General features: G+C 37.3%; 1 protein-coding gene across 2 annotated transcripts in view; it reads right to left on the bottom strand.

The window, feature by feature from the left end:
• Window positions 1-408: 408 nt before the first annotated feature.
• STXBP5L (syntaxin binding protein 5L) overlaps window positions 409-26,312 on the bottom strand; it is a 324,426-nt gene continuing 298,522 nt past the window's right edge. For both annotated transcript variants that reach the window (XM_069554728.1, XM_069554732.1), the window contains exons 21-27: window positions 25,859-26,029; window positions 23,008-23,247; window positions 13,476-13,836; window positions 9,387-9,552; window positions 6,964-7,075; window positions 2,881-3,101; window positions 409-2,325 (exon numbers count right to left, since the gene is read on the bottom strand). In XM_069554728.1, coding sequence (XP_069410829.1) covers window positions 2,284-2,325; window positions 2,881-3,101; window positions 6,964-7,075; window positions 9,387-9,552; window positions 13,476-13,836; window positions 23,008-23,247; window positions 25,859-26,029 — 1,313 coding nt within the window. In that variant the 3' untranslated portion in view covers window positions 409-2,283. The remainder of the gene's footprint in view (window positions 2,326-2,880; window positions 3,102-6,963; window positions 7,076-9,386; window positions 9,553-13,475; window positions 13,837-23,007; window positions 23,248-25,858; window positions 26,030-26,312) is intronic.

The raw sequence follows: 26,312 nt of genomic DNA, 5'->3' as shown, positions 1-26,312 counted from the left end.
TGTTTCAAGGTAAAGGCAAGACAGTTAAATAGTAGAGAAGAGAGATGTAAAGTATTCCATGCATCAACAGTAGTTGTTTTCCAAAGATGATGGTGATGATTAGGTGGTGGTAGTAGTATGTATGTGTGTGTCTGTGCGCGCGTGTGCTAAGGTCAGTACAACAGAACAGAAATGTTCAAAGAGAAAAATCACGTCCATATCACATTCTTGTTATTGCTATCTCTTTGAATTATAAAAATAATTTTGATACAGTAAAACCTCATTAATTTGTATTCCACTAATCACAAGTTTGTGGGATGAAGTCACCCTTACATTAAGAAAGGGTTTATAAAAACTATATTGAAAGACAAAAAGAACCTCTTTTCAAGCATTTCAGAAGCACCTTACTTCTAATTGATGTGCCAGTTATAAACTTCTGGTCTATTCATTAAGGTCAGAGTTTTAAGCACTTCTGTGAAATGCTATTTTGTCCTTTCTGGTTTTTTTTTTTTTTTTGGTATGCTTTAAAATATTCTGTATTTGTTTTCTTTCTCAAAATTAATTTGCTCTTGTCAAAATTACTGAGAACATTAAAGAAATGGCTCTTAAAACAAAATTCACCAGAAGTTTAAAAACTAAAAAAAAAAAAAAAAAAAAAAAAAGCCCAAATACTATTTTTGGCTAATAAAAGATCCTGGACTTAAGGAAAATGGAGAATTCTGAAGAAACACAATGTAAGTCTATTAAGACCCTGATTAACCAAAATTCAATGAGCCGAACCCATTAATTTTCTTTGAAAAGATTCTTTCTGAAAGAAAAACATACATATTATTGGATGGGTCCCAGAATCTGCATTTCCTATGACCTGACTTCCAGAATCATGTTAAATAATGGTAGCAGGTGTCTTGTCTTGTTGGCCTCTACTATATCTTTGTTCTGATAGATATCTTTTATCATATTAAGGATATTCTTTCTTCCACTTTTAGAAGAGTTCTTAATAAGGAATAGGTGTTTGGTATCTGTTGACATAATCCTGTAGCTTATGTTATTTAGCCAATTGAGTGACAAAAGTATTGATTTTGTATCATTACACTCTCTATGTGTTTCTGTCATCCATAGTGGTGACTAAACCCAAGCTAGCAAAAACACCACCACATTTTATAACCTGGTAATAAATACTGAACCGAAAAGCAATTTCTAATGAAAGCCCTTGTTAATCAGAAATGACAGAATCCCTTTCCTAAAACATTAACTGAGGTTTTACTGAATCAGACTAGAGAATGACCAGTTTGGTCTGTGAGTATCAGGCTGCAAGAGCACCTTTGAATTGAAGACCCCACCGGGACTAAACAGTAATATACTGTGTAATCGGCAGACAAGGATACAAATGGAACATTAAAAATATATCACTTTAGAAACTGAAACCAGAGTGTGTGGAATCAGTTCTCAAAGCTAACTGCATTGTTCTTGTGAGTCTAGTTTCCCCAAACCTATTGTCAACTCCCCTGCAGAGTATAAGCCAAGCTGAACAAATACAGGGTGACCCAACCCTGCATTGGTTGTGACTAAAAATAGCAACTTGTTCTGAAGGTGATGGAAATAATTGTGTTAGGAATAATTTACTGTACTGGCTATATTTGATTATGATTGAGAACTGTGAATAATGTAAAATATTTTATGGAGAGAAAACAATGTTAATCAGACTCTTGACATAAGAATTCAATAATGTCCTAGTATATAATGAAAGTTAGAGATGACAAGAAAACTCTGGTTTTGTTTGCTTTGTCAGCTGGGTATCGCAAATGTACTTGAAATGCACTTATATCTTCTAACAGATTTTTTTTAAATTGTCAGGTGTGGCCCAATTTATAAAAATAGTTTACCATAAATCTTTTTTTTCTTCTGTCACAACATGCTTTTTTCTTTTCCTCTTAAGATGTTAATTTATCATGCATTTTGTTTCATTAAGTGCATTAATGCTTTTTGTTTGTACAGGATTTTTTCAAATCAGAAGGACTCCCCGTAGTTCCTAAATGTAAATCCTTAGCAAACGACATGCCAAGATGATAGCTCCATTCCATGTGGGAAAAGGCAAATTCAGCCATATCTTGGGATTTTAACCAGGATTCCAGCCTTGGATTGTACAATGTCTCTGATAAGTCTCCCTTATGATAAATTCAGATGGACTGTAATGGAACATTTTGTAGAAGAAACTGGCTTCTAGCAGTTGAATATTGATGCTGGGAATAAATTTGGTTTCCCTGAATAATGGTTTCTCAAAGCAGTCATAACTTCTTTTGAAGTTTAGAATTGGTACCATTTCTTATCCTTATATTTCAGCATTAACTGCAAAGAAAAAATAGTCACATAAGATGTTAAAAAATATTTAAAAGTGCTAATCGAAGCTCATGTTGAGCACATCATACATACCAAAACCTCAAAACTTCTAAAATGACCTTTATATTGTGAAATAAACTACAGATAGATATTTTTACAAACCAGTCAAGCTCTAAAGATATGCCTGACAGGAAATGATTTTTAATGACTGAGACAAAAAGGAATGTGTGAATTCAGCCTCTGCTGCCCCTCACACCTTCTTGAGGGGGGATCGTATAATAAACCTAAGTACCTCTGATACACCCAGTGTATCAGAACCAATAGATACTTTTCTTTAAAGCCATCCTCTAAGGTAAAGAAATATTAATGTAATACTTTTTTAAAAAGCACTTTTTTCCTCCCCAATCCAAGGAGAATTATAATACATACAGCAAGGTCCCAGTTACCTTGGCTCTCACACGTGATTGCTTAGAGTGCCATCTCTGTTTAGGCTCTCTTATACAGAACCTAAATGTTTAAAGTTATTACTGGATGAAGATGCCTATATTTACATAGGCAGCTTACCTCGTGCGCATGTTTGGAAAATGCCTCTGCACTGGTCATCATGCCTGCAGTTTTCTCTTCCAGCTCTCCTAGCCTCTGTCCTCTCTCATCAAGTGCGATCCGTGCACGAGTCAGCTCTCCCATCACCCCTCCGGCAGCACCTTTCATCCCTTCTATACCACCTGGTCCAGGAATGTGCTGTGCGAGGCTGCGTGATGCTTTTCCTGCGGAAGCTTCCCCAACTGGGAGTTCAAGCAATAGCAATTTAAAACACTTTTTCAGTAATTCAAGTAAGTATAGTTAGGCTTATGACCAAACAAAGTACTTATATTGAATTTTATTGTCATAATTCTCACGGAGAAACATATTTGTTCCTATCATAGATATATATATAAATCTGGACATGTTAGCATTTACCCAAGAAAAATGCCTATGAAAGAGACTGAGATATTGTTACCATATGTTTTATTGTGTATATGGGGGAGCGGTTCATACAGTATGACATAATTGCAGTTCTTGACATTACTACATTGGTATGCTCACAATTTTATTGTGACCTCATATTTAACTCATATTAGTGTCTGTTCCAAACTCAGGCCTGATGATTTATTTAAATTTCTGCCCAGCTGGGCATCCCAAATCATCTGTGTTCATCTTCCTATCAGCCTTTGTAGCCCTCAGTAGTTTTTTTGTGTTTTGCTTTTTTTAATCTGAGTGTGTGTGTGTGTGTTTGTGTGCCTGTGTAAATATAGAGAATGGGGTATATATGCATTACGGGCATTAATACACATACGTTGAAACTTTATTACTTTATAAAAGATTAAAATTTCACCATCATTTATAAAACTCAGTTTTACTTCATTTGAATGAAGTAACTTTGGGAAAGATATACCCATTTGAATGCAGAGTTCCAAAGAGCTGCAAGGAGAGATAAGAAAGCCTTCCTCAGTGATCAATGCAAAGAAATAGAAGAAAACAATAGAATGGGAAAGACTAGAGATCTCTTCAAGAAAATTAAAGATACCAAGAGAACATTTTATGCAAAGATGGGCACCATAAAGGACAGAAATGGTATGGACCTGACAGAAGCAGAAGATATTAAGAAGAGGTGGCAAGAATACACAGAAGAACTGTACAAAAAGATCTTCACGACCCAATCATGATGGTGTGATCACTCACCTAGAGCTAGACATCCTGGAATGTGAAGTCAAGAGGGCCTTCAGAAGCATAACTAAGAACAAAGCTAGTGGAGGTGATGGAATTCCAGTTGAGCTCTTTCAAATCCTAAAAGATGATGCTGTGAAAGTGCTGCACTCAATAGGTCAACAAATTTGGAAAACTCAGCAGTAGCCACAGGACTGGAAAAGGTCAGTTTTCATTCCAATCCCCCAAAAAAGGCAATGCCAAACAATGCTCAAACTGCCACACAATTACACTCATCTCACATGCTAGTAAAACAATGCTCAAAATTCTCCAAGCCAGGCTTCAGCAATACGTGAACTGTGAACTTCCTGATGTTCAAGCTGGTTTTAGAAAAGGCAGAGGAGCCAGAGATCAAATTGCCAACATCTGCTGGATCATGGAAAAAGCAAGAGTTCCAGAAAATCATCTATTTCTGCTTTATTGACTATGCCACAGCCTTTGACTGTGTGGATCACAATCAACTGTGGAAAATTCTGAAAGAGATGGGAATACCAGACCACCTGACCTGTCTCTTGAGAAACCTGTATGCAGGTCAGGAAGCAACAGTTAGAACTGGACATGGAACAACAGACTCCTTTTCCTAGTATGTCAAGGCTGTATATTGTCACCCTGCTTATTTAGCTTATTGGCAGAGTACATCATGAGAAACGCTGGGCTGGTGAAGCACAGGCTGGAATCAAGATTGCCAGAAGAAATATCAATCACTTCAGATATGCAGATGACACCACCCTTATGGCAGAAAGCACAGAAGAACTCAAGAGCCTCTTTATGAAAGTGAAAGAGGAGAGTGAAAAAGTTGGCTTAAAGGTCAACATTCAGAAAACGAAGATCATGGCATCCGGTCCCATCACTTCATGGCAAATAGATGGGGAAACAGTGGCTAACTTTATTTTTTGGACTCCAAAATCACTGCAGAGGGGTGACGGCAGCCATGAAATTAAAAGATGCTTACTCCTTGGAAGGAAAGTTATGACCAAACTAGACAGCATATTAAAAAGCAGAGACATTACTTTGCTGACTAAGGTCTGTCTAGTCAAGGCTATGGTTTTTCCACTAGTCATGTGTGGATGTGAGAGTTGGACTATAAAGAAAGCTGAGCAGCAAAGAATTGATGCTTTTGAACTGTGATGTTGGAAGACTCTTGAGAGCCCCTTGGACTGCAAGGAGATCCGACCAGTCCATCCTAAAGGAGATCAGTCCTGGGTGTTCTTTGGAAGGACTGATGCTGAAGCTGAAACTCCAGTACTTTGGCCACCTCATGTGAAGAGTTGACTCATTGGAAAAGACTCTGATGCTGGGAGGGATTGGGGGCAGGAGGAGAAGGGGACGACAGAGGATGAGATGGCTGGATGGCATCACCGACTCGATGGACGTGAGTCTGAGTGAACTCCGGGTGCTGGTGATGGACAGGGAGGCCTGGCGTGCTGCGATTCATGGGGTCGCGAAGAGTGACACAACTGACTGACTGACTGAACTGAACTGAACTTTTAAAAATTGAAAAATAGCCATCTTGATAATTTAGTGAGCAGTCCCAAGGATGTAACATTAGGAGTGGAATCTAGATTAAGTTTTCTAAAATAACAGCTTTATTGAGATATAATTCACATATCATAAAATTCATAGCCGCTGCCACCCCCACCCCCATCACCACCACCACCACCTCTCGCCTTTTTAAAAAAATTTTCTGCCTGCGGTGCATAGCTTGTGGGATATTAGGTCTGGACCAGGGATCAAACCCTGGCAACAGCAGTGAAAGCACCTAGGCCTAACCATTGTATCTCCAGGGAATTCCTCAGTTCACCCTTTGTAAGTGTACAGTTAAGTAGTTTTTAACTGATTCTCAGACTTGTGCAACTATCACCACTATCCAATTTTAGAACATTTTTATCACCACCCAAAGAAATTCTGTACCCATTAGTCCTTGCCCTGTTCCCTGGCAACTACTGACTTTCTGTCTCTATGGATTTGTCTATTCTGAACATTATGTACAAAAGGAATAATACAATATGTGGCCTTTTTTGTCTTCCTTCTTTAATTTAGCATGATGCTTTCAAGGGTAATCCATGTTTGCTGCTGCTGCTGCTAAGTTGCTTCCGACTGTGTGCGACCCCATAGCCGGCAGCCCACCAGGCTCCCCTGTCCCTGGGATTCTCCAGGAAAGAACACTGGAGTGGGTTGCCCTTTCCTTTTCCAATGCAGGAAAGTGAAAAGTGAAAGTGAAGTCACTCAGTTGTGTCCAACTTGACCCCATGGACTGCAGCCCACCAGGCTCCTCCATCCATGGGATTTTCCAGGCAAGAGTACTGGAGTGGGGTGCCATTGCCTTCTCCGAATCCATGTTTAGCAGGTATCAAATGTCATTACCTTTTATAGCTGGTCCATTTTATGGAAGCGCTAGATATTTTGCATAGTTAAAAATTCAAGGAAAAAGGAGTTTTGACCTGTAGAGACCACATAGTAGGTCAGAGAATCTGGAAAATCTTAATTTCTCTTTGAGAATGTTCCTTTTTACTGTGTTTTAATTGTTCTTCAGAGTCTCTGGTAGATATTTTTTAAGTGATTTATTCTGTACCATTGGTAAACCATGAATTCTGAATAAAGAACTTGTTTCCTAGAAGTAGTTAAAGGTAGGCAGATTCAAAAACATTTTTTCAGATTTAAGTAACCAAGTGCCTTCACCTTGCCCTGCAGGTCTGATCTACCTGCAAATGACACATTTATTAGCTTACTGATTATTTGTATGAATTACATGTACTATTTTTGTTAAACTGTTTCTAAAACAAATGACCAGTTATATTCATGTTTGGTAAACAAATAATTTTCATGGTATAGAAGCAAAGCCCTCATCTAGAAAGAGGTCGTCTGTTTTTTGATACAGTTTGTAATCAGGAGTTTACTCACAGAGCTCTTCTCTGTCAAATGTTTGTCCACTTCCACCAAACAAACCCTTGAGAAAGCCTCTGTTTTGAGCTTCTGGTGTCTCTATAGGAGTAAACAAATCTCCCAGCATGTCCTATATCAAATTTAAAGAAAAAAGCATTAGACTAAGAATAAATTAATAGATCAAAAGCTAACATGGTGGCATGTTAGAGCATGTCATGAAAAGGCTGGAAAGTCTGTTCTCCATATGTTTTTGTGGCAGTTTTTGCTTAGTTTCTAATTCCCTCTCTCTGGCACTTCTTCCTCCACCTTCTTCCTTTCCTCTCCTCCTCCAAGAACTGGCATCCTAAAATATTCACTTTTCTGACCTCTTGTCTTCTAATAGTCACCCTAGGATTAATTTACAGATTAATCCTGATTACAGACTTCACTGGCTTTATTACACATACTAATCAGAATTTACATAGATATGCTCCGGTTATCTTTATTTTTAACTTGTTCTAACTTTTTTCTAACTTGCTATAAAATGTTTTAACTTACTTTGGTCTTTCTGTGTGTGTTAGTCACTCAGTTGAGTCCAACTCTTTGCGACCCCATTGAGCCTGCCAGGCTCCTCCATCCATGGGATTCTCCAGGCAAGAATCCTGGAGTGGGCTGCCATTTCCTTCTCCAGAGGATCTTCCCAACACAGGGATCGAACCCAGGTCTCCCGCATTGCGGGCAGACCACCACCATCTGAGCCACCAGGGAAGCCCTTGGTCTTTCTAAAGCAGATGAAAATTGGAGAACCATGGATTTGGAGGAACTTCAATCCAAAGTCAGATCTGTGAGCTAGTATCAGTTTGTGTGTGAACTTGCACGATGACTGTCGTCATCTTCCCCCCTCATCTCTACTCCTAGACCCGTGCTTTTCCTCCCAAATCCCTTCTCTTTGGAAATGGCTACACCATCTACTTAGTTCCTCAACCCAGAAATACAGGAATAATTATGAATTCCTTCCTTTTCTTCACTCCTCTATCTAATAACCCTCCAATCCAACCGATCACAGTTTATAGTCATTGAATATGCTAATTTTCTCTATCACTGTTGGCTCTTATTTCAAGCCACTATTATTTCTGGTCTTAATTATTTAAAAAATAATGCCTCCAAATTGTTCTCCCTACTTTTAGCCTTAACTCTTCCAAACAAGCTGTCATACTGCAACCAGAATATTAGTTTTAATAAACAAATTTGCTAAACCTTTTCAATGATTTCCTATTGCCCTGGGAGTAAATGCCAGATTTCTTAAGGTGCTTACAAGGTGTTCCAAGCTCTATTCTTGACTAAGTCTCCATCAGCACTCCTTCACTCTCTCCACTTCACAACTCTCTACTTTCTTAGCAGTTTCCTGAACCTTGGGGCTTTCACATGCCTCTGCTCTGTCAAGAATATTATTACCTTTCCCACCTCCAGCCATCTATTCCCTATGGACAGCTCCTTTTCATCCTTCACAACCTTTTTCTAACTACCCCTTCCCCTTTGCTCCATTAACCCAGTCCACTCTTAATGTCTCTCCAGCACTGTCAGAGCCATGTACAGACAACCATTTTCCAGAACATTGTGGTTATCTATTTCTCTCTCCTTCCACACTAGCAGGTAGGGACTTGTATCTTGTTTATGATTGTACTTCTATAGCCTAGCCAAGTACTAGGTATATAAAAAACTTAAGTATATGTTGAATAACATTTATTATCATTTATTTTTAAAACTTAGTATGTTCTAGGCACTCTTCTCAGTGCTTTACAGGAATTCTTTCTTAATTCTCACAGTAATGCTTCAAGGTAGAACATACAAGTAGATTAAGTAAAATAGCCAAAGTTATACCAGTAGGCAAAATGGAGCTTAAATAGTTCAGAGCTTATACTCTGAACCTCTATATTGTAATGAATTTTAGTTTTCTTTTCTCTAAAATAAGGGAGAGAAACCAATTAAATCCTTAGGATGTCTTTTAAAATTTTTGTGACATTTACTTATCCAAGATTAAATAAATTCTTTTATATTTATTTTGTCTCTCAACTCTGCTTACTGCTATGATCAAAGACAAATGCCCATTTCTAACTTATAGGATATATATTTATTTTGTATGGCCCACAATTAAGGTTTCTTTTTTCTTTTTAAAAGTCTATTAACTCTGAATTGTAGGCAAAACAAACAATAAAATAAAGAGAACAACCATTGATGTATATGATCTCCACATTCTTCCCACATCCGCTTTTTTCTTATTTTTTCCTATGTATATCTGAAACACACTAAAACTTCGTAGCATCACCAGGATGAACATATATTCAAAACATGTTCTAGGGCAGGCATGTTTATTGTCTAGCTTAATAATATTTGAGCTTTTAGACCTCTCTCTCATTCTCTTTTTTACAGCTACGTTCAATGCTTATTCATAAATGACCTACCTGTAGATTATCACACATCTCTTGGCTGTATGTTAACCGCTGAATTTCAGTAGGAGAGACGAGGTATAATGCCTGTCCTTCATTGGTAAAACAAAATGTCCGTGCTATCCGCATGTCTGTCAGTGGCAAATAATTAACATCTAACATTGGGCGAAGACTAGGTAGGCTGAATGGAAAAAACCAAATCCACATTTCAATATCAAGTTGTTAGAAGCTTTTAATTTCTGTATATAAAATAGAGCAATCTTTACATGAAACAGTAATTTTTATACTACTATTTTATGGTTGTTTCTTTTTATCTTGAAGTCTCAACGGTAGTAAACTAGAACTTCATGTAAAATCAAATTTTCACAAAAAATTATGGTACAGTTCTATTATAATCCACACAGATACTTAGCAGATATCCTTGAAGGCTGGATTAAATGCACTGGCCAGCAATTTCAAAATGCTTTGTGTAGAATTTCACAGGTTCCTACTGTTGTAATCTTTTATTATGGCAGAAACACTCTAACTAGAAAGTGGCTGCCTGCATACTTGCTCCATTGTCTCCTTTTAAGGCAAAATTCCTGGGTCTGAGGTTATACACTGATGTGTGTCTAGTTCACTATGCCTGGGAATGGAGTGGCTTTCCTCCCCATTCCTTTACTTCCTCTATATAAAGAAAATGAAAATCACCTATGACTTACGGCACCTATACTGAAGGGGTGATTAATGACTAGGACTGTTTCAGAATTAGTTATAAACAATAGATCAGAATTTGCACATCCAAATGAATACTACATCTCAGGTGTCTTACTGATTAGCTGTTGTTCAGTCACTCAGTTGTTTCTGAATCTTTGCAACCTGTTGGACTGCAGCACGCCAGGCTCCCCTGACCTTCACTATCTCCTGGAGTTTGCTCAGACTCATGTCTGTTGAGTCGGTGATGCCATCCAACCATCTCATCCTGTCGCCTCCTTGTCCTGCCCTCAATCTTTCCCAGCATCAGCATCTTTTCCAATGAGTCAGCTCTTCCCACTGGATGGTCAAAATATTGGAGCTTCTGCTTCAGCATCAGTCCTTCCAATGAATATTCAGCATTGATTTCCTTTAGGATTCCCTGTGTTGATATCCTGCTGTCCAAGGGACTCTCAAGAGTCCTCTCCAGCACCACAGTTCGAAAGCATCAATTCTAAGGCTCAGCCTTCTTTATGGTCCAACTTTCACATCCATACATGACTACTGGAAAAACCGTAGCTTTGACTATAGACCTTTGTTAGCAAAGCGATGTCTCTGCTTTTTAATATACTGTCTAGATTTGTCATAGCTTTTCTTCCAGTGAGCAAGCATCTTTTAATTTCATAGCTGCAGTCATTGTCCACAGTGATTTTGGAGCCCAAGAAAATAAAATCTGCCACTATTCCCATTTTTCCCCCATCTATTTTCCATGAAGTGATGGCACTGGGTGCTATGATCTTAGTTTTTTGAATGTTGAGTTTTAAACTAGGTTTTTTTACTTTCCTCTTTCACCTTCATCAAAAGTCTCTTTAGTTCCTCTTCACTCTCTGCCAGTATCATCTGCATATCTGAGATTGTTGATATTTCTCCTCGCAGTCTTGATTCCAGCTTGTGCTTCATCCAGCGTGGCATTTCTCTTGATGTACTCTGCATGTAAGCAGGGTGACAATACACCACCTTGACGTACTCCTTTCCCAATTTTGAACCATTCTGCTAGTTCATGTCTGGTTCTAACTGTTGCTTCTTGACCAGCATACAGGTTTCTCAGGAGGCAGGTGAGGTGGTCTGCTATTCCTGTCTTTTGAAGAATTTTCCACTGTTTGTTGTGATCCACATAGTCAAAGGCTTTAGAGTAGTCAGTGAAGCAGATCTTTTTCTGGAATTCTCACTATCACTGTCAAGCTAAAATCACTATCAAGCTAAAATTTCAATTGTGACAACATTGTGATGTCTTTGAATTTAAAAGAAAAATTTTGAGTGACTAAATGTGAGCTTACGGGAGTGTACACACAGGTTTTTTTTTTTTTCCCTTCTAAACTAAGGCGTGTCTAGGAGTTAAGTCATTATTTACAAACAAGACTGGAATGACCCTCTTCAGAAATCTCTAAAAAGAATTTGAGAAAAGAAATCAGATAAAGAATAAGAAACATATCAGAGAATGAGCAGACTGTAAATGATTGTTTTTATTTTTATTTTTTCAAAACTGTCTCCACTAACTACCTCTCTTTGGCTTATAAGTCTACTCATGTCTCCCCTATTAAAGAAAATATAACAATAAAAACACTCTCAAAATCCCAGTTTTGCTCTTGAATTACTTTCCTATCTCTCATCTTTCTTTTTATCAAAATTTCCCAAAAGAACTCTGTCTCAGGAACTGGCAAACTTTATTTTTAAAGAGTCAGATAGTAAACAAAATGGTTTGTAGGCCATGTGGCCTTGGGTACAACTACTCAGCTCCTGCCTGTTGTGTACACGCTCGCTCTTGTAGGCAATATATCAGCAAGTGGTGTGGTTGTGTTCCCCAAACCTTTATGAACATTTGAGATGTGAATTTCATATACTTTCCACATATCATGAAATATTCTTCTCTGCTTTTTTCAACAATTTGAAAATGTAAAAACCATTCTTACCTTGCAGGCCTGTATACAGTGTCATATTGGGTGGAGGGTAGAGTGGATATTGCGTGGGTTATAGTCTGTCAATCCCTGATCTGTGTCTCTGCCTTTCTTCTTGCCTCCCTTGAAATTCAGTCTTATCTTCACTGTGCTCCTAAGATTTGCTTTCTCAAATATCATCAACATCTACATCTAGTGTTTTTTTTTGGCCCCAAATTCTTTGATCTTTCTGTTCTAACTCTTGATAATCATTTTAGTAGTTGTCTGTCCTTTTTTTTTGTTTTAATACTCTTCTATCCTTTTCATGAAGTTATGTTACTGTGATCCTTTTTCTAGCTCTCTGATGACTGCTTCTCAATCTCCTTTGCTGGATTTTCTTTCTTTCTGCCACTATATAGATGTATTCATATGCATCCCCTTCCCTCAATTTTTGTCCCCAGATCAGTCTCTTTCTCCTCTTTTTTACTGCTATCTTCTTTGATGATTTCATTCACTGACAAAACTTTCACTAATGCATTTACATAGATGATTTCCAGAGCTGAATCTTCCACCTCTATTTTTTAAGAGTCTAGACTGTAAATTGCTTGCTAAACTTATTCAAGCTGGCATATAAACACCTCATATTCCAAGTATTCATTCTCAGACTTATTTTCTCCAAATTCTCCTGACTTTCTTATCTATTAATGACATCACTATTATCCAAGTTCATGACAAAAAATTTTCACGTTTAAGTTCTCTTCTTACCCTGAGATTTAACGACCTCCATTATCTTTTATGGTTTTACATTCAGAAAATTTCCCTCACATCTGGTTCTACCTAGCCATCAATATAGCTATGACTTCAGTTCAAAAGTCCACCCCAAACTCTTCCTCCATGTGTATTTCTTAATGTATAGCCTATAGCAAGTTAAAATAAAGGGATGATTTTTAGTATACTGTTCAGTGTTGATCTCACTTTTTCCTAGACTTGCAACCTCATTCAAATTTATTAACATGTAAAATAGAGGAAGCAGATAATACTCCATTTCTTATGTCCTAGAGAAGTTATAAGGATAAAATTAAGTTCTGTATAGAAAATTCTTGTGTGTACTATGAAACATAGTAAAGGTAACAGTTCATTTCTTTTCCTTGTGGTTTATTCATCTTCATATATCCTGTGCCTAGCATAGCATCTGGGAGATAGGTGCTCAGTAAATGTTGAATGAATGTGTGAATGACTGGAGAATTACTCTTTCCTTAGATTCCTTGATGGCAGTTAACGTATATTTCATTCACAGTGCAAAGCATTTTTAGCAAACAAATAAAACCTAAAATAAACTCTCCTCAAATTGTTGAGCAATAAAACATTCACAAACATAATGAAACAATGATCTCAGGTTGCTTCTTAATTTATCTTGCATTTTACACATGTACTTTGTATAATTTTACCTTGTTTGCACTGTTATGATTACCAGATAATTTATAAAGACAGCACATACCTCATTATCATGATATGCCCATTGGCACAGAAGCATGCCAAGCAGGCACTGTTACACATGACCACCACATCTGCTTGCAGTATAAAAGATGTTTCTGTGATGTTATGAACATAGAGGCAAGTCTGAGAAGGCAGTGAGAAGACTTTAGCTTGTTTCTCTGAGCAGATTATTGTATACTGATGATCTCCTGTTTCTTGGGATGGAGAGGGGCAGTTCATGACCAGTTTCCTTCTCCAGGATTTCTCATTTTCATCTATGTTGTTTGGATCCCTCCAAACTTCGTATGGTGGTTGCATTAACCCACCAGTTCGGTCCATACAGGAGAATGTTAGGACAGCTCCTTTCAATGAGAGGAATGTACCTATAAAAACAATTCCACATCACTGGCACATGAAATTCTTTCTAAAACAGGTGCTATTCATCTATGGGTGATAAATGTTTTCTTTTATATTATGGTAATTTATATTTATAGTGTCATAATATTGCCGTATTACACATAAATCAGTAATTTGTGAATTTATCAGCTGCAATAACTTGGAATCATAACAGGTAAATGCTAAAAGGAGTCTAAGACATCAACTCATCAAATCCTTTCATTATATTAATAAAACAGATCCAGAAAGATGAGTTTTGGGCTAAGACACATAACAAATTAGTGACTGAGCCTGGACTGGAACTCAAGTTTCCTAATTCCTAATCCAGTATCATTTCACTATACTATACTGCTGCTGCTGCTGCTAAGTCACTTCAGTTGTGTCCAACTCTGTGCGACCCCATGGACGGCAGCCCACCAGACTCCCCAGTCCCTGGGATTCTCCAGGCAAGAATACTGGAGTGGGTTGCCATTTCCTTCTCCAATGCATGAAAGTGAAAGTGAAGTCGCTCAGTTGTGTCTGACTCCTAGCGACCCCATGGACTGCAGGCTACCAGGCTTCTCTGTCCGTGGGATTTTCCAGGCAAGAGTACTGGAGTGGGTTGTCATTACCTTCATTAAAATACTTTTATTTTTTTAAACAAATTTCAGAAAATTTGTAATTTTAATTTACTGAATAACTTCAACTGAAAAGATAACCATGCCATCTGATTCCACTCCTTTATAGACTCATTCACTAGAAAATACTATTTTCTCTTCTTCTGAAAATGAATACTCAGAATACTTCATGAAATTTAAATATCTGGTTCATGCTAGCAATTTTTATTGTAATTTTTTAAAAAACAAACTGAATTTGGTGTTTACTCAAGGCTTATGCATCTTTTATACAGAAAAATGGTTTACTCACCTGGATTCTCCAAGGTTGAACATCCATGCCAGATTATTACCTATGGGTGATTTTTTACCAGTCCCAGAGATTGGATACTGCAAAGGCTTAGGAGGTAACTTGGGATAGATTGACATTTGGACACTTCCAGACTCTTCCCTAAGCAGTGCCTGAGCAGCCTTTTCTTTCCTTTGTCCTTTGACATTGTGTAGAGAGTAATGGAGGAGGGCATGGAAACTCACTCCAGTATCCTTGCCTGGAAAATTCCACAGATGAGCCTGGAGGGCTACAATCCACGGGGTTGCAAAGAGTTGGACACGATCGAGTGACTGAGCACACATGTAGAGAGAATAAGGAAGCTATCCCAGGCTGGCATATCTCAAGAGTGTACATGTACCAGAGACTTGGAAAGGGTGTTATACAAATACATTGCATTTAGAAAATACTTCATAAAGTATCAAAAATTTATAAAATTCAAAGTAACATGTTTAGATGCTTTAACATCTCAGTTGTGTTTTTAAACCCACTTTTAAAACCAAGAAGCCTGTAAATGTCTGACAGGGATACGGGAGCAGGGGCTCAGGTGCTTTAATCTGCGGGTCAAGGTATGAAAGACCAGCTCTCAGCCTACCAAGAAGAAAAATATCTGCCAAGGGCATGATGAGTGATTTAATTAGTATTCATCTAGGAGTGATCCTTCTATTCCAAAAAAAAAAAAAGCTCCCATATTTCCATTGCTGCACACCATGGAAAAACTTTCTGAAGTAGATATTAACAACACCCTCAATTTAGCCTAAAATAGGTTAAAAAAACACAAGAAATCTACATTTTGGAAGCCATTTTCCTTACACCTGATGCTTACAAAGCTGTCAGTATCAAAATAACTGTTTCTTAATAAGTTGCCTTGCCCAAATATCTGCCTTGTTTCCTAATTTGTGGTAAAAAATGCTTTGATTATATCCTTTTCATTAGTTTTATACAAGGTCTAAGTTTTCCCTGTGCATGTTTGTGTGTGTGCTCAGTCGTGTCTGACTCTTTGCAACCCATGGACTGTAGTCCATGAGGCTCCTCTGTTCATGGGATTTCCCAGGCAAGAATACTGGAGTGGGTTGCCATTTCCTTCTCCAGACGATCGTCCCGACTGAGGGATCAAACCTATGTCTCCTGTATCTCCTTCACTGGCAGGCTGATTCTTTACCACTGAGCCACCTGGGAAGCAGAATTAAATTTATGGACCAGGATTGTGATTAACCATATTATACATGCATGATGTTATGACTTATGATAAGTATGTATTTGGTCTTTGTCCCTGTTTCTGGTACAGTGCTCCTAAAATCTTTGAAATTGCCTGACAAGAACAATACAGGTGTCTTTCATTATGTTAATAAGGTGATTTTGGAGTCTTACCTAAGGTTGGGGGCTGGTTGCCAGGGGAACCAACCAGGTGATTACAAGGTTAACACTTTCAGCTCTACCCCAACCTCTGGGGCAGAGAGACAAGCTGGAGATTGAATTCAATCACCATTGGTTTAATTAACCACATCTGTGTAAGGAAACCATATAAAAACCCAAAGGTGGGGTGGTGGTGGTTTGAAGAGCTTCCGGGTTAAGGAGCAGGTAGCAGTGTGGGGAGAGTGACAGTCCTGGAGAAGGCATGGAAGGGGTAGCTTCATGGACCTCCCTACATTCCTTGCCCTGTGCATCTCATCCATCAGATGTTCAGCTATATCCTGTTATAAGAAACTGCTAAACAGTAAGTAAAAGTTTTTCTGAGGTTCTGTGAGTGGCTCTAGAAAACTGATTGAACTAGAGGCTGTGGAAGCCTCAGGTCTTGGTCAGAAGAATAGATGACAACCTTGACTTGTCATCTGAAGCAGGGTGGGTTACAGAGCCATTTCCCTGTGGGACCATCTCCATGTGGACAGTGTCCAAATTCAGTCAAACTATGGAATACTCAGGTGGTATCTCAGAGACTTGTTTGTGGAGAAGGCCTCCACTTATCTGGTTTCAGAAGTGTTGTGAGCTTGGTAGTTGTGTGAAAGTAAAGGAGAAGGAGACCCAAAGGAAAAACCCAGGAGGAAGAGCTGTTTTTTCATCCCAGCATGCAAAATTCATTTGCATTAGTATCACTTGTGGCTTGTTAAACAATTTCTCAGACTCCACCCCAGACCAACTGAATTAGAAACTCTGGGAATGGAGCCAGACTGTTACAGTCTATGCTATAACCCTTCAAGTGGGTCTGACACAGATTAAAATGATGACTTCTGGAATAGATCTCTAGGTGCTCTGTCACTCTAAAATGCAGTGATTTCGTGCTTTAGTTCACATTTCCATATTGTTGATGAGAATTTGTTGTCCAGACAGCCAAGATAAGTTAATGTGAAAGAAATCCTTTAAAAGAGAGAAGTGGGCTTTTCTTTGTTGAGTGTTTTTTTAAATTATTATTACTGATCAAATATCATTATTATAATGTTACAGGTCTATTCAGAGTTTCTGTTTCTTCATGATTCAGTCTTGATATTTGTATGTCGTTAGGGGTTTATCCATTTCTTCTAGGTTATCCTACTGTATTATAAACAACTATATATCTAGATCATTCGATTTTCACAGAGAGATATGTTCATTTAATCTCTCCATAAAAGAAATTCCGGAAAAAGTTTGAATTCATGACAATAGCATGTGACAAAATGGTATGTGAGATTTCATTTGTTTTTGGAGAGCATTTTATTTTGCTTTTTTTAATATCTAAAAATCAATAGTTTCCATGTGTCTAGCTGTTAAAGACTCAGATTTCATACTTTATACTCAGCAGTTTCAAGTGACAGTACAATTTACTTAGGAAAAAATAGAATTGCTATAAACACATTCAGTATAACTAGTAATAAGAATTGTAAACAACAAATAGAGCTGGTGCAAGTGGAGAGTATGTTTTTCTGTATTAGTCTGTGATTTTACTTGTTCAGTCAAATACAATCATTACATTTAAACTAAATTTTTATTGTATCTGTTTTTAATGAAGTGTGTAAGATATAATGTATGAATTTCACAAATATTTTTAAAATATATATGTCTTATATGGAAAGGCCCTAACTGAATATGGTGCATAGAAATCAGGTGATGAAATTTTCTTATCAAGGTTTAGACTTGAGTTTAAAAACCATATCCTTCTCATTTTAACTAATTAATTTCCAGACAAAGCCTATTAACTAGCTTCATACTGTATCTTGAGAGCACATTTGTTCATCTGTACATTTGCATAAATTAATTTAATTGTTCTTCATCAGATAGCTGGATTTTAAAGGAATTAAATGCTGGCAAGTAAGTCCGACATAGGGAGTAGGCTAGGAAGTCTAGAGTAGAGGGTAAGTCTATGAGATATTTCTATCAGCAGGCAAAGGACAAAATAAGAATATGGTAAGAAAAATAACAGTTAAAAAGGTAAGAAGATAATCTCTGATATACTTTTACAGTGTTGAGAATACACATATGAAAACATATCTAAGCTTATATAATTCATAATCAAAAACTGAATTAGTAAGTTAGAGACATATCCTCAGTATACCAAAAGAGGAGAAAAGATGGAGATACATTTAGTTTGAGGTTAGTAGATTTAGGTATTAATAGACGATTCACTGTCACTACCATGTCTATGTTGCTGCTCTCCTTCTAGGTATAGCGATGGCTCCCAGGAAAACTCCTACTACCGTGATACAACTCAGCATTAATCTGACATGAAAGTGCAGGGCTGAAGAGCATATTACAAATTATATATTATGTCAACAATAGAAATAAATAATGTAGAACAAACAAGATTTGAAATTTAAAATGGATAGAGCTAAAAGCTAGTCTGTAGAAAATTATTCTAATTCCTTCAAATCTTATAGCTCCCAAGAAACTTGATAACAGTTTTCCAAAATTTTGACAACAAATATAAAGGTTCATATGACATCTAACAATGATAGATGATTGACAGGTGGCAAAGAGAAATGGGAAGAGAAGAAATAAGATGGCTGGACCAGGGAACTGGTGCTGGAAAGTAGCAAGAAATCAGATTAAAGAGGTAGAACAAGGCTGAGCTTTTAGAGATCATTGATTTCCAAGAAATTGCTTCTATGGATAATTGAAGGTATCAGAATATGGTGCATAAAAATCAGGAGATGAAGACAGTACTGGAATTAAGACTAGTACAGAGGCAGAGTAAGTAAAAGGAATCATAAAAGAAATGGAAGTGATGGAGGCCATTAAGTATTGTGGAACTATTAACAAATGAGGAGAAGAGAAAGAAGAAACAGTTCAGGGGTAAAGAGAATGAATTTATTATGGAGAATCTTCAGTTTAATCATGAGCTTGAGTTTGATATTGAAGCATGAGAATAATTTTTTTTACAAATCGGTGATAGGCATGTCATGTGGCAGAACTGATCATTAGAGAATAATTTGTTAGCAGATAGCACAAAGTATTACATAGAAATGAGATAAAATTTAAAATGAGTCTCAGAATTACAGGGGTAGGAACCTGTTGGAAGTGATGAGTATGTTTTTGGCATAGATTGTGGTTAATAGTTTCATGGATGTTTACTTATCTCCAGACTCATCAAGTTGCATAAATAAACATGTATATTTTTTGTATGTCAATTATACTTCAATAAAGGAGCTTTAAAGTTAGAATCTCAGCAAACTTCTCACAGAATTACTGTTGGAGAGTAAAATTCCTAGGGGCAGAAGTATGGGGGGTGGAGATGGGACAGACAAGGGAGAGAGTTTGCTCATGGCAGAATTTTCATTTACCTTCCTCTGTATTTGGAGTTTTTACAATTACATTTTTTTTTAACAGTTACAAAATTTAACCACTAGTATTTTAGAGGAAAAAAGCATACCATATCACAATCTTTGTACACAACAACAAAACCCCCCCAGAGATCTAGGAAGTCTCTTCCAGCTCCTTATCGTGGTCTTAAGGTCCTCTATTCCCCTGCCTGTTTTTCCAGCCTCAGCACCATTATAGCTCTAAGTTTTAGCTATGTCATGCTCTTTTTACCCCCTAAGTTGTTGTTTTTCTTTTTTTGGGGGGGGGGTCTCCTTTTAAAAATCTGTTTAATTAGAGGATAACTGCTTTACAATATTGTATTGGTTTCTGCCATACATCAACATGAATCAGCCATAGGTATAAATATTTCCCCTCCCTCCCTCTAGAGCCTCCCTCCATGCCCCACCCCATCCCACCTCTCTCGGTTGTCACAGAGCAATGGTTTGAGCTCCCTGAGTCATATGGCAAATTCCCACTGGCTATCTACTTTACATATGGTGATGTATATGTTTCCATGCTACTCTCTCAATTTGTCCCATTCTCTCCTTCCCCTACTGGATCCACAAGTCTGTTCCGTGTCTCCATTGCTGCCCTGCAAATAGGTTCATCAGTACCATCTTTCTAGAGTCCATACATATGTGTTAATGTATGATACTTGTTTTCTCTTTCTGACTTACTTCACTCTGTATTATAGGCTCTAGTTCTTCCACCTCATTAGAACTGACTCAACTGTGCTTCCTCTAGGTTTTTATGCTTTTCTGAATTTCTCTTAAATATCAGTACTGGGTTCCCTTCTAAACCTGTTCCCATTTCAGACAGAGGCTTTGTGAGAGAGGTCTTCCCCAAATCCCCCTCCCATGCTGCCACAGTATTGTTTACTTCCCTTACTGTAATTTTTTGGTTACTTTAGTTCTTCCCTGCAAATATTCAGAATAAAAATCATTCTGTGTCCTGATCACTATTGCATGCCCAATGTCTAATTAATTAGTATGAGCTTGGGAAACATGTTGAAAAATTGGATGAATACATTTCAAAATGGATTGTATTTTCAGGAAATGCTAGACTCAGAAATTTTTCTAGGCCATCTGATAAAAGGTAATTTAACAATGTTTTGACAGGAAAACCCATACAGGGCCTAAAAGCATGTCACCCACTTGAGCACTGACTATGAAAGATGGAAAGGCCTCTAATTCCACACCTTTTAAAATGGTCCCCACAATCTAGAGCACTACAGTAGGACAGAGACGAGTGGGACAGGGATGTGATGCAGAGTAGGTCCTGGGAGAAGGCGAAGACGGAGTCAGGAAGTGGGACGTGAGAGAGGAGAGGATGGGCTTTCTACTTTAAATCTGAATTGGCTTTCTGTCTTCTCTGTGGAACTCCATCCTTTTTCTTTTCATTGTCATAAATTATGCCTTCCAATTAGGCCTTTTCTCTTTCAGTGGTTAACTATAAGACAAATCTGAACCTGGACTCAGTTTTCTGCCTTACAGGTACTGCTTTTTTAAGTTTGTAGACTTAATTTTTTTTTAGAGCAGTCTTAGGTTTTACAGAGAATTGAGTATATGGTAGAGACAGTTCCCATATGCCCTCTTTATCCTCTCCTCTGGTATTAGCACCTTGTGTTGGTGTGGTACATTTGTTAACATGATAAAATGATGCTGATATAATAACCAAAGTCTTGAAAGAAGGCTGACATAGAAACTTGGAGAAGATGGCTTCCCATTATCTCTCTTTAAGGAGGTTTGCAAATATTTATGAACCAGATGCCCAAATATTAAGTTAAATCTCTACTCACTTTTTCCCATCATTTCAAGTCTAAGTCTATTTGCTAAGAATGTTGAACTTGCCTATGGTACTGATTCATTAAATTCGTTCCAGAGACTTGTTTATTTCTATGCTTGTGGCATAGAAAACCATATTTTTTAGAATATCTCTTACTAGAAAATTGTCTTTCACTCACAGTTGTACGCTTGAGTATACAGGGGTTTGATTTTTACCTTAAATATTTGAGGAATACATGCCATGTATTAGCTATCCAATCTGTGTAAAAATTTATTGAGTTAAAAAATGGATTGAACTAAAACTTAAAAAAATCATTATGACCTTACTGATCTGGCTGTCTCTCAATCATTATAAGAGAATTATTCATATTTCCTTAAAATTAGGAATACAGTAAAAGACGTTTTCTTACTGTGAAATATGTTTACAATTAAAATATAGTGGTGCTAATGAGTAACTTTTAAAATACAGTGCATTTTATGGGCTGGATCTTTTCCCCTCCTCCCCTTATCAAATTCATGCATTGAAGGCCTACCCTCCAGTTCCTCAGAATGTGATCATATTTGAGACAAAGCCTTTAAAGAGGTGATTAAGCTAAAATGAGCCTGATAGGGTGGGCCCTCATCCAAATGTCTTTCTAAGAGATTAGGAAACACCAGAGGTACCAAGCGCACAAAGAGACAGTCATGTGAGAACATGGTGAGAGTGTGGCCAACTGCAAGCCAAGGAGAGAGGCCTCAGAAGAAACCAGACCTTCCAGCACCTTAATCTTGGTCCTCCAGCCTCCAGAAGTGTGAGAAAATAAACTCGTGTTGTTTAGGCCACACACACACAATACATTTATCTGAATTTGCCTCACTAGTAGAGAGCTGAATATTCTTCCCATAGTAACAATCCATTTATATGAATTTAGCATATCAGTTAGCAAAGAAAACACAACTCTATCTAACCTATCATACCATGTGTTCTTTTAAAATGAAATCCCTTATTCTATATATTAATAAAATTATTTTTACTTTAGAAATGTTTTTCAGATAGTTTTTTCATTTATGGAAAAGAGTAAAAGTTATTGATAATAAATTTTAAGATACTCAAAGGAATAACGGAATCACATCTTTTCAAGAGGAAAGAAGTAGGAAGAGAATACAACATATACTTTAGCAACAATACTCATAATTGGGGTCAAATTCTCTAGGTACTAGGATAAAAACGGAAGAAATTTTGAGGCATGGCTTCAAAACAAGATGAAGAGATTATCAAAGAATTTAGAAAGCCAACTCAAGTCAGAATGCTTCTAGTTTAATCATCTGAGATCTTCAGGGATGATGTAAAACACTCATAGGCTCTGATCTGGCATGGAACATTAGATAAATGCTTCAATTCATTAAAAAATTTAAACTTTTGCCTTAAAGCTTTCCTAAATGCTTTTCAGAAACTTATTCCCCAAGGCACTGTTTAGGTTGGGAATTCCACAGATTGCTACCATAGAAATGGTTGACAATTTTTGCCTTGCAGGAAGGTATACTGCAATAGTTGAGATAATATATGATTTATAAAGTTCTCAATAGTTCCTAATATCCAGAATACTCAAATCTTTGCTCCAGATCAAAACAAGTTAAATGTTTTAAAAAACATTTACATAAATTTGAAAAAGTAGCAGTGAAGGAATAAATGAAAACTCTTACCACTTGGCAGTACCATGACTGGCTCTGTAAATCTTTGTTCATCTGCTGAAGGTAGGTTTAGGGAGATGATTAACACCATTCCCAGACTAGTTCCAACAAACAAACAAGGGGAGATAGTAGAGTCATTTTTCCGAGCAAAGGACTCCATGAAGTATAGTGCTGTAATCGCTTCTTTAGAATCTTTGTCAATGCTGGAGATGCTAGAGCTTCTAGAACGATTGTAGGAATTTTCTCGACTTTCTATGGAAATTTAAAAACCAAAAATTAAGTTTTAGTGTGTTTCCAGAACAACTGAAGTCAGACTTAGTAAATGAAAACCAAAATGATGAGGGAGAAGTAGAATTTGATTCTTTGTTAACTGATCTGGAAGGCAGCTTATCCAGTTCACCAGCTTATTTTGAAGATGAAGAAAAGTCCAGAGTGTAAATCATAAACTTAGGCAGAGCTGGGACTAGCCTTGAATCTGCAGAGCTGCCGTCCTCTGTTTTGTTTTTTTTCTCTATCTTACCTGACAAGTTAGTTGAAATTCTCTAATTTAGAAAAAATATGTTTAGTCTAAATAGTTAAGATTACAAGAATTTCTAGCACAGTTTTAATTATGCTTCTCTCCTTTCTCTCAACTACTGAAAGTATTCCTAATGACTTCTTGACAATTCCCATATACTGACAACATTGTGGCTACTTACCTGAAGGATCATGTATGTTCTATGGTAAATACATTCCTTTAATTTTGCTATATTTGAAGTAATTTCAATTGTAAATATTAAACTATTTATATAACATTGAACAAATGTTATCTCCCTGAACTAGTTACAAGCTGCTTACCTTGAATCTAAATCCAGTTTTGGCTTTGCCAGTGACTAAATACAGAGCTGTGCACAATGCCACCCCACTGAGAGTGTGGTAATCTTTCTGAAAGGGCTTCAGTCCAATGAAAAGGAAACAGGTGGCTTCAAGTTCTCCTGCTCATCAACTTTTACACATGGTGTACACTCTAACCAGCAGAAACTCACCACCTCAGGTAAATGATATAGGAAAGTTGTATTGTTCTTATAATCACTCCAGAGTACAAGTTCCTCATATTCTTTCTACTGCCTTCCCTCTCCTTTCCATTTTGATAGGAAATGATGACCCGTTTTTATAAAAAGAAATAATAATATATAATAAAACAATATATAGTAGTTAAATATTAAAGCTCCTCAGACTAGTCTTTTTTCTACAAACCAAAATAGAGTATTCCTAATTTTCCCTTCTCTATCCTTCAGCAAGTTTATAAAAATAACTTTTTAATAGAATTTAGATCTGAGAGGGAGCACAGATATAAACTATATATATTACAGATTTGGAGATAAGAGATGTAGAGTTAATTTTCCCCAAATCAACATGTTAGAGTTAGAAATGTCTAAAACTCAAAATTCCCAGCTCAGTCCAGTGACTGAAACTACTAATTTGTTTACAACCTTTACACTTTCCTTACATTGTTACATTCCTAGCTAATGTTTCAAAAATTTTCCATTCATGGTTCATCAACACTCAAGGTTGCTACTCATAGATACCTGTGAAAGAGAAGATCATATGCATGCCCATGGACCAGACTTAATATGGTGGAATGTTAAAAAGCTAAAAATTCCCTTTTTAAAAAAAATTTTTGATCACGCCACTTCTATATGTGGAGTCTTAGTTCCCTGACCCGGAATCAGATTCCACGCCCTCTGCAGCGCAAGTGCAGGGTCTTGACCATTCGACTGCCAGGGAAGTGCCTAAAAATCTTATTTTAAAAATTTGAATAATACCTATCATTACTATCAAATTTTTTGAAGAGTGGTAAGTGGTGAATTGGGCTTCCCAGGTGACGTAGTGGCGAAGAATCCGCTTGCCAATGCAGGAGATGCAAGAAACAGGGTCAGGAAGATACCCTGGAGGAGGAAATGGCAACCCATTCTGTGAAGTCAGACATGGCTCAACGACTGAGCACACACACAAATGGTGAATTACTCTATAGCACAGAATTACCATAGCATATTCCTAAGATTACTTTTTTTCTATTTCTAGTCCCAAAGCTTTTTTATCAGAAAGGCAGTAGCAGAAGTTGTATGCGTGCTTAGTCGTGTCTGAGTCTGTGTGACCGCATGGACTCTAGCCCACCAGGCTCCTCTGTCCATGGGATTTTCCTGGCAAGAATACTGGAGTGGAGTGCCATATTCTCCTCCAGGGGATCTTCCTGGTCCAGGAATCTAACCTGCGTCTCCTGCATTGGCAGGTGGATTCTTTACCACTGAGCCACCTGCAGCAGTTACAGGATTCCTCTTTCTTTTTTTTTTTTTTAATCTTTCTTAATCTAGGCCTTCTGACTCATGTACTTTATACTCCCTGCCCCCAACACTAAAAATAAGCAAATAATCCTCTCTTTTTAAAACATAAGAAGATTGAAAACTAGAATTTAATGTCTTGCCTTTTTCTTGGTCACATTCTCTTAATAATTGGGGAAACAAAGGTTACAAGACAAGAAATAACTGTCTACACATAGAGATACCAAAAGGCTTACCGTTGAGATGGAAAGAAAGTAGGAGTATACAGAACAGATTAATACATAGGTCTCGCTTTGTACGGAGGAGATGGAAACCTGCCCATAAACAGAAGCATTCTGGTTTTAGAGATGACAGAGGTGTAGTGAGGAATGGATCTGGATTCATGGCTACAGCCTGAACAGGTTCTCAGTTGCTCATTGTCTAGAGTTGACCAGCTTTTCATATCTTTTACATGTGACCACCATCCCTTATCCCCCAGCTCCTAATTCCCATGGAATGTCAAATTTCAGTAGTACCCATAAAAATGTGTATGTTTAACCTACCTTCTGTTGTAACTGGCAAAGAAATCTCCATGCAAGCAGCTGACTGTGCTTTTCGAAATGGTGGTCTTCCAGGACCCCAGCGATTTATTTTTGAAACATCAGCACTGGAAAGTCGTTTTCCAGAACTGCAGCTCTGAGAAGTGGGACTTGTGCAGTGTCCATTTACATGGTCTGTACCAAGAGGAAGAAGGCAACATAAATATCATAATTAAATCTTAATATAAAGGAATAAGTGTGTAGATTAATAAATGGAGGGAGAATTCCTTGTTTTAAAACCATTTAAAGATGACTAAGTCCTTGTTTTAGTATTTAGTCATAATTTCAATAGCCAAATTTTTCATAAGATAATTATTAAATATATTCATCTTTAAAATCTGACTAACATAGTTAAAATTTATATTTTCGTTATGTATTCTGCCATTTAATGGCGGTACAAAATAGGTTATAGTACTAG

The sequence above is a fragment of the Ovis canadensis genome, chromosome 1 (assembly GCF_042477335.2).
Source record: "Ovis canadensis isolate MfBH-ARS-UI-01 breed Bighorn chromosome 1, ARS-UI_OviCan_v2, whole genome shotgun sequence".
Taxonomy (NCBI): Eukaryota; Metazoa; Chordata; class Mammalia; order Artiodactyla; family Bovidae; genus Ovis; species Ovis canadensis.
The sequence above is the reverse complement of the archived record's forward strand: the minus strand, read 5'-3'. Positions and strand labels throughout refer to the sequence as shown.